The following is a 9,013-nucleotide window of genomic DNA, read 5'->3' as shown; positions in this document are numbered from 1 at the left end:
TCCCTCTCACTTCCTACTCTTCATCTCACTTCCTGAAGAGGCCAGCCGCAGCTCTGAGCACGTGCAGTAAGCAGTGCCCAGGCCTAACAGCCCCCCCCTGGATCATACGGGGGGAATCCTTCTGAAGACATTTTTACTCACGTAGAATGTAGCCATCCAGATGAGCAATGGTATACTCCACAAAACGACTGTAGGAATGATTCTAGATGCAGAGCATGTTTAGAAAGGTTTAGCTTGTCCTGCTTTGGCCTTAGATGGAAATCCTGATCTTCTGTATGAAATTCTTATTTATGTGTGATGTCAGAGACGGTTGTGAATTGACCACAATCTTCCTTTCTCTCCCTGTGTGCAAGTGGATGGGTTTGTTGGTATTGCATTCACCACATATTTTTTGTAATCTCATAATTTGTATATCTAAGATGTGCATAACAGAAAGTCATTCAGATGTTACCAAGCCAATTCATTTTGATTGCCATTCTTTCTAGTGCCCATACCAAAGTGCTTTTTATTTTGTACTTATTTCTTAATTATCCTGAATAACAGGTGAATACAGTTTTTAATTGATCTTGGTTCTATTGCACATCATGGACAGAGCTTCAGTTGTGGTATGGCCCTCCTATTTGCGCAGATACTGACCCTGCCTCTACCCTGCCCCTGCCTCTAACCTGCCCCTGCCCCTGACTCTACCCTGCCTCTACCCTGCCCCTCCCTCTAACCTGCCCCTGCCCCTGACTCTACCCTGCCTCTACCCTGCCCCTCCCTCTAACCCTGCCCCGATCTCTTCCCTGCCTCTAACCCTTGCCTCTTTTCCCCTGCCTCTAACCATGCCCCTGCCTCTAACCCTGTCCCTGCCTCTGCCTCTAACCCTGACGAGAGCAAGGTTTGCATGTCAGCAAAAAGTGTGCGCTATTCCATTGGGAGTTGTTTGGGGACATCTTGTTACATTTTCACTATGTACAAAATGTACAGTTTGAATTGATATGATTCTTTTTATATGATACTGTATGTGATGCATTTGATATAAGCTCTTTGGATCGTATAAGTGACCCATAGCAACATCTGAGTATTCATTTCATTTGAGAGTTACTGTCATATGTCAGAAAAGCACGGAAATAAACTGAACAGTTCTCATAATATGTCGAAGTATACGCATTTTTATTTATTACTTTGAATAGCGCACGTGATTAGTTTGCATGACAATAGTTGAACTGCAGTTCACTGCCCTTCCTGTCTCCCTCAAATTCATTTAAAAGTAATCCAAACCCAAAACTATGTATCAAACTATTGTTTTATTGAAAAAATGCACCATTAAGCAAATTCATACTTCCTTTGTCTATTTCACTGCCTTGGCCGCGAAACTTCTGTTATTGTTAAATCAAGAGGAGAATGGGAGAGGAGGAGAGAGGGAAGAGGATGGGAGAGGAGGAGAGAGGGAAGAGGATGGGAGAGGAGGAGAGAGGGAGGAGGATGGGAGAGGAGGATAGGAGGAGGAATCAGTAATGGGTTGTCTCTGGACACTTTTAGCGCGTTACCAAATTGTACGATGCAGTCTGGGGAGCTTGAAAAAAAAGGGGGGGGGGGCTCACCTGTGTCCTGTCACCAAGACAACCGCTGGGTGGACGGAACGAGCGACACGTGAGGAACTGAGACAGGTAGGATATCGTTACTTTAACCGCATCCACGTTCTCAACAGTATACAAAGTTGTCTGTAACTTAAATCTATTTTAAGACCTGAACAACAACAGCAACAGCTAAGCGGGAAGTACAGTCTAGCTGTGAGTTTTAGCGGTTCCAGAAGACGTGTGCAGAGGGTTAGAGACAGCGTCTTTATCACGATGTACCTGGCTTAAGTAAATCTAACGCCGGTAAATCCGACCGGGTGTTCGCCCTTTCCTCGCGTGACGAGAGGAATTATTATTGCAACGACAGACTGCTGTTGTCACTTTCTTGTCTAGCAGCAGGTCAGTGTGTTTATAGCAACCGCAGACTAGGCTACAATGTGTTTGAGCTGTGTTTGATGTGTACATTAGCAACATCAACTGCCACTGTAGTGCTCAGTCTCTATACAGGACATGGATAGCAGACTGTACTAGAGCATCTGGTGACTGTTCTGTTTGTGTGTGTGTGTGTGTGTGTGTGTGTGTGTGAGGTGTTTTTCCTGATATAGCCGATTGGACTGAACCCTAACCCTTGCTCTCCTACAGGTGTTCCGCTTCACTCCACTGAGCCCTCCAGCATGTCCCGCATCTCGTCCAACCTGCGATGCAACCCAGGCCCCATCCTGCTGGGGCCCTACCCTTCCTACGAGCCCCCTGTGGGCTTCCCTTCCCAGGGACTCTCCTCCTCCTCCAGGTACCACACCTCCAGACACCTGGGCTGCCTCCCAGCGCTGGAGCCAGACAGGGGGAGGCCTCTCCTCTCTCTCCCCAGGATTGAGGCTCCTCCGGCAGGCAGGCGCAACGAGAGCTCCAGCCGTGCCCTGGGGGCAAACAGAGGTGGTCTGGGCCCCTCCCCCTCTCGTCTGGGGCCCCCTGCGGCCTGCTCCCCCCTGTCCCACCGGCACCGCCAAGCCGGCCAGTCTGGTCTGACCCAGGACCTGACCTCCCTGGGGCTATGGGACCAGCCAGCCCCCCTCGCCAGGAGACCCAGCCCAGCCAGAGGACGGCTGGAGGTGGGCAGTACGGACCGCTATGGCCCCCTGCTCTGGAGCTATGAGGTATGGACGCTTTTATCCGAAAGCAACATGCATGTGAGAGATTAGGTGGATTCAACTGAGAGAGAATGAACCTGAAGAGAGAAACAATTCGACTTGGGTTATCTGAGATGTATAAACTCTCTTGGGAGGGTTAGGGTGGGTCAGGTCAGGATATAATAGCCGAGGCGGTAGTAATGGATCTGTACATTCAGTTCTTCCAACATGCCACTAGATGGCAGTGTTTATTTATTAACACCTTAAGCTGCTTTCACTCCCAGTTTGGGATGATGAACAAGTTAACGTTGATTCACATACTCCTTAAGTCTCTTTTAACGATGAATGAAATAAAAACAAACTTCCATTGTGTTATTATAGTAATAATAGTCTTTTTGTGTAGCCTACATGTTTAATTTGCAAGAGCAAACAGCTACTCAAGTACTTAGTGGAATCTGTTTCTGATTAGTCTGGGAGCGTACCTGTTTGGCCTGGATCTGGCTACAGCAACATGATGGAGTGACAGTTGGCAAGGCAACAGTTTTATGATATCCCCCTTGTTCAACCAGTGGCTGTTTGCTTTTGTTTTGTGAGCTGTTCTGTGTGTCAGTACAGTGTGTGGTTCACTTGATCACTATAATTGACGTTTCTCCAGTACTCATGATCTGATCCATAGCAAGCTGTGTTACTCATCACCAAGGTGTGTTGTCAGGGGCCGTTGCCTAGGTGACATAGCCCCACCTTTAAAATACAGGGTTCCCAGGAGTCTAGCTGAACTTGAACCCCACCGTATGATTAACCACAACCCACATTCCTGCCTGTGTGTGTGCCTGTGTGTGTGTGTGTGCCTGTGTGTGTGTGCCTGTGTGTGTGCCTGTGTAGTGTGTGCCTGTGTGTGTGTGTGTGCCTGTGTAGTGTGTGCCTGTGTGTGTGTGCCTGTGTAGTGTGTGCCTGTGTGTGTGTGTGCCTGTGTAGTGTGTGCCTGTGTGTGTGTGCCTGTGTAGTGTGTGCCTGTGTGTGTGTGTGCCTGTGCAGTGTGTGTGTGTGCAATGTGGGTGGACAGTGGAAGTGTGGGTGTGTGTGTGTTACTGCTAGTTGACAGTATTGAGTGAGATCTGAATCAGCAGACTAACGTGGCATTGAACTCTGTCCAGCCATGGACACAACCATAAAGTTTACCTGCTCGCCAGGGACGTCAGCACTAAATCCCCATCCTAGGACTGTGAAGTCAGGTGATTGATATGAAGGTCGCTGGGTCAGAAACTGAAACCAGAATATGCCTGCCTGCCTACCTGTCTATCTATCTGCCTGCCTGCCTGCCTGCCTGCCTGCCTGTCTGTCTGTCTGTCTGTCTGTCTGTCTGCCTGTCTGCCTGTCTGCATGTCTGCCTGCCTGCCTGCCTGCCTGCCTGCCTGCCTGTCTGTCTGTCTGTCTGTCTGTCTGTCTGCCTGTGTGTGTTTTCTTCTGTGTCCTGAAAGGGGGAGAGCAGTCTGGCTCCTTGTAGCAGAGGAACAGTGCACACCAGTGGAACTCAGTATTCTGCCTTCATCCCTCTGGCTGGTTCTGCTTGTTCCGTAGGGAACAGAACATAGTTGTTGTCGTGGCAATGTGTATGAAAGGAAACACACACACAAGTGAGGGCTTTTTCACTACCGCTCTAAAACCCTTTCTTCCTTCCTCTCTCTTTTACACTCTCTCCCTTTATGTCTCTCTCCCCTCCTCTCTTTCTGTCTCTCCCTCTCTCTTTTCTAACACACATTCACACATGTAGGTGTTCAGCCAAGCTGGTGCCAGAATGTGTCCCCAGGTGTTTGTTGTGGACACATTCTGGGTCTGCTTGTTCCCTGACTGTCCTCTGTGAAGTTCCGCTGTAAACTATCGCCCGCTTTGCTCTGCTCTCCTCCCTCCTCCCTCCTCTCACCCACCAAGGCTATTATCTCACTCCTTTTCTTCCCCTCTCTTCTTCTGTCTCAGTGTGTTCAGCTGTCTCTCGCCCTCTGGCAGCAGTCCAGCCCTTCTCTCATGCCCCTGCCTGCCCATGTTGTTCCTCTCCTGCTGCCTGACCTCACAGATGTGATGTTTGGTGGTCGGTCAGGGCTCTGGGGAAGATGTGGTGTTGATGAGTGCTCTACTGTTGTCCCCTGATGACCTGGAGCCCCTGGCATCCTGCCCAGCCCCTGCCCAGCCCTGCCCCAGTCCCTGCCCCAGTCCCTGCCCCAGCCCCTGCCCAGCCCTGCCCCAGTCCCTGCCCCAGTCCCTGCCCCAGTCCCTGCCCCAGCCCCTACCCCAGCCCCAGCCCTGCCCCAGTCCCTGCCCCAGCCCCTGCCCAGCCCTGCCCCAGTCCCTGCCCCAGTCCCTGCCCCAGTCCCTGCCCCAGTCCCTGCCCCAGCCCCTACCCCAGCCCCAGCCCTGCCCCAGTCCCTGCCCCAGCCCCTACCCCAGCCCCTACCCCAGCCCCAGCCCCAGTCCCTGCCCCAGTCCCTGCCCCAGCCCCTACCCCAGCCCCAGTTCCTGCCTCAGTCCCTGCCCCAGCCCCAAGCGTTACCGTGGTACTGTCAGGACCAAGCGTTACCGTGGTTCTGTCAGGACCAAGCGTTACTGTGGTACTGTCAGGACCAAGCGTTACCGTGGTTCTGTCAGGACCAAGCGTTACCGTGGTACTGTCAGGACCAAGCATTCCTGATCCCTGACCGTCTGTACACACTGTTAGCGTGTCGCTTTGGATGAAAGTGTTTGAAAATGGAAAATGGAGCTTGTCAGATCTGTTTGTGTGTGTAGGGTGCAGAAGGGTAAAGTGTTCTGTTGTCAGTTGGAGTGCAGTCACAGTCATCCTGCGCTCCCTTTGAACAGAGAAGTGGCGTTATTATCCAGCCTATTTGTGGGTGTTTTGCTGTTTGTCGTTTAGCTTCTCTCCAAGGAGGAGGGCTGGGTGTGTATGATACAGACACGTCACTCACTGCCCGCTCCTCTGCTCTGATGTCAGACGTACGTCTCTGTTTGTGGATGTGTGGGGGTGAGAGGATGTGTGGGGGGGTGAGGTTGTGTGTGGGTGTATGAGTGTGTGTGGTGTGTGTTTGTGTGTGAGTGTTCACTGAACAACACATTTTAACTGGATTGTAGTCCTTGATGGGCACTGTGGTGGACTGTGGTTGAACAGGTAAACTGTACTTTCACCTGTCACCAACCTGTGGTCTTTTACCGTGTAGCCTGGAGGCCCAGCGTTAACCACCATGGCTGGAATGAGGCCTTAAGGACGATGTCCGGACACTGTCCAACAAACACCAAACCTTCTCCACAGATAACTGGGATTTACCCACTGCCCCTACAAACGCCAACACACGTCTCACGCTTCACCAACACAACCTAACGGCTGCGGGTGTTAGTTGGTGTTTGTTTGGGCAGGGTGAACTGGCCTTACACTGTGTTTGAATGGGGTCAGTGTGGGTTTAGTGAAAGCATCCTTGTGTAAAGGTTAGGTAACAAAGGTTAATGCCATAGGGGTAAGGGGCAACAGTGAGGGTTAGTGTTGAAAGCATAGAGGGAGAACGAGAGGGAAGGAGGGAGAGAGGGAGGGAGGGAGAGAGGCTGTTTTACATAATGCAGGAATTGTCTAATAACTTAAATATTTAAGTGCAATATGTTTTCATGCACATTATGAGTTAATCTGCATGTAATCTACATCATGTGGACACATTCAGATAGATAAATCTCTCTTTCATCTCCCTGTCTCCACCGCCTCGCTTTCTCTCTCTCCTTCCACTTCTGTGAATGGGAGAATTTCTCCCCCTCTCCGTTTGACGTCTCAACAAGCATGAGGCATTTCGTGACGTCAGCCGACTCCGAGGGGGCGTGTGCAGTGCGTAGTAAAACGAAAGAGCAAGCCGGTTCGCGTTTGTTCTTCGACCTACACACATTACCGAGAGGACGTAGCCTACGGTGCACTAGGAAAAAGGCAACCACAGGCCAGTGGGATAGACTGGACCAAATTATTGTACAAGTCTGCTCTGTGGTGCACTTCACTTAGATTGATCGGCTACGTCGTAAGAATTGATTAGCCTACCTTTTCAAGTACACTTAGCCTACCCAGGACCAGGTTATATCGCGATTGCAGTAGTAGACAACTTTTCATCGCCGACAGACAATTCATTGAAGCGTCCGCTGTAGACGACACCGCGCCATCATGCCGAGTATGCGACAGTCATACACGGTGACTGTTCCCGAGGAGGCTCCGGCCACCGCGTTCCCCTTCATGAAACAAGACCTGCGGCGGAAAAGCCCTCCAATGTCGCGATCCATGTTGGTGTCAACATTTGTGGGTCTCCTTATCAATCAAGCAAAGGTGAGTCTAAACTGTAGTGTTTGCGTAGGGGTTGAGACTTATTGGAAGTGGGCTAGTGATAGCGGACAGTGGGCTCATTAATGATGCCACTTGATGGACAGTCATATTTGGTTGCATTTCCACCAACTATAGACAGAAATCCGCATGTTGTTCTCGTCACCTACGTAGGAGACGTAGCCAGAGAGCATCCGATTTCTTGGGAAAAGCTCAAATTCGAGATGTGAAACTGCACTGGCTTGGTTTCAACATTCAGTAAAGCCTGCAACAAGTATTGTAATTCAAGAAGCATAGCACACGATACGCAGTCCCTGAGTTGTTGAGCTCCTTCAAAGTAGGCGCAAACGGAAGGCCTTTAATACAGGATAGGTTTGCTATAGGACTGGTTTCCAACAGGACTATTGTAGATTTAGTGGCCTATCGGTGCAGATGATGAATGGAATGAAACGGTGCAAGTCGCACTTTTAACGCCTTGGTTTTTGTTATAAAACTCGTTTAGTTTTCAGGGTGTGCAATGGGAATTACGATATTGACGGTTTTGTTAAAACTCTGTCTGTAAAGGTTTCCTATACGTTGTTGTGGCGCTCGGTAGCTGACCGCAGCATGTCCCCGAGGTTAACCTCGCGCGGCTGGCTGAGTTATGTAACACGACGCGGAGCAAAAGGCGTCTTCTCAGCCTCTGGCGGCGGAGTGAACACTGTAACACGCATAACCTTCGCCGTCCCAGCTGTACTCTTTAGCTCCTTAATGTAAGCCTATATTCAGATCATCTGTAAGGAGTCTAGAAACATAATTCTACGCTTGCACAACCTGGTCATAATCACCAGCTAAGTGTGTACGTCTATTTAGAGAGTGGGAAGCAGGCATAGTACAGAAACTTTTTTTTTTTATATATACTATCACTCTTGACCTTAGTGTGTCCATTAATAACATTGTTGTCATAAGTAGGCACAACCTGTTGCTTCAGGTATCTTGAAGTGACCTCAGGGGAAGGCAACTCATCCACTGTCCCCCTCAAACACCCTTCTCACCCTCCCCTCCTACCAGAGGTCACACTGACCCCCTCCCCTCTTAAAGGGGGTCAAATCGGCCCCCCTCCCCTCATAAAGGGGTAAATATTCCCCCCCTCCTCTTCTACCAGGGGTCACAGTGACCGACCGGCAGAATGGTCTGGTTCTCCGTGGCCGTGCTTCCAGAAGGCCTCTATCAGCACCCGCAGGTGATAACCTGGTTCTCCTTACGTAACCAAGACACCTTCAGCTAATCAGGAGCATATCTGCCCTGTGTCAAAGTAACAATTAGGGTGTGCACATCAGCTATGTACTCAGAGATAAGGGCCTTCTGTGAGAATGCTGGCGTTATCTTGATGCAGGAGGGAGTCCCTGAACAGCCCTGCTTTATGAGCTTGGGCATGGCATGCTGTGCTGCCATCAGCCCAGGCTGCTAATAACTGTCTTATCGTTCAGATAAAACAATCTGATAGGCATGTACAGAAGTGTTCTCTCTCTCTGTGTGTGTGTTTGTGTGTACACATGTGTTTGTTCCAGAGAGGACATATTCTGCTAGGAGCAGAAGAATGTCTGTTGGTGTTCTTTTTTAGAGTGAGGTGTGTGTGTGTGTGTGTGTGTGTGTGTGTGCTTTACTCAGTCACAGGATGTTTGGCCCCCAGCATTACAGTAAGATTGGAACAGAGCGTTCCTCTCTAACTTCAGCCTGTGCCAACCAATGGCATGCCTCCATTCTCTGGTCTTAGCTGGGGAGTGAGCCAATGAGAGCCTCCGTCTGAGTGTGTGACATCAGAGTCCCTGCCTTTCTCCTCTTACTTCAAACACAAGACGGACAGCAAGGAGGGCGTCCTGCTGGCTCGCCGGATAAGTGAGCGTAGCATGTCGGCTGAGGCCTTACCGCAGCGGGTTTGAATCCGGCCCTTGGCCCTGTGCTGCATGCCTTCCCCCCCTCTCTCTCTCTCTCTCTCTCTCTCTCTCTCT

At 50.3% G+C, this 9,013-nt stretch overlaps 1 protein-coding gene across 3 annotated transcripts in view; it reads left to right on the top strand.

Moving 5' to 3' along the window:
* Positions 1-1,588: 1,588 nt before the first annotated feature.
* The window catches only part of LOC134039826 (ubiquitin carboxyl-terminal hydrolase 2-like), a 12,080-nt gene continuing 4,655 nt past the window's right edge, over positions 1,589-9,013 (top strand). Inside the window, exons 1-2 of one of the 3 annotated variants that reach the window (XM_062485923.1) lie at positions 1,589-1,652; positions 2,205-2,716. In XM_062485923.1, coding sequence (XP_062341907.1) covers positions 2,237-2,716 — 480 coding nt within the window. In that variant the 5' untranslated portion in view covers positions 1,589-1,652; positions 2,205-2,236. Of the gene's footprint in view, positions 1,653-1,866; positions 1,962-2,204; positions 2,717-6,611; positions 7,029-9,013 lie in introns of those variants that run through there. The other 2 variants (XM_062485925.1, XM_062485926.1) reach the window with 2 other exon arrangements.

Source organism: Osmerus eperlanus, chromosome 19 (genome assembly GCF_963692335.1).
Source record: "Osmerus eperlanus chromosome 19, fOsmEpe2.1, whole genome shotgun sequence".
In the NCBI taxonomy this organism is placed as follows: domain Eukaryota; kingdom Metazoa; phylum Chordata; class Actinopteri; order Osmeriformes; family Osmeridae; genus Osmerus; species Osmerus eperlanus.
Note: the sequence above shows the minus strand (reverse complement) of the source record. Positions and strands in the feature narration are given on the sequence as shown.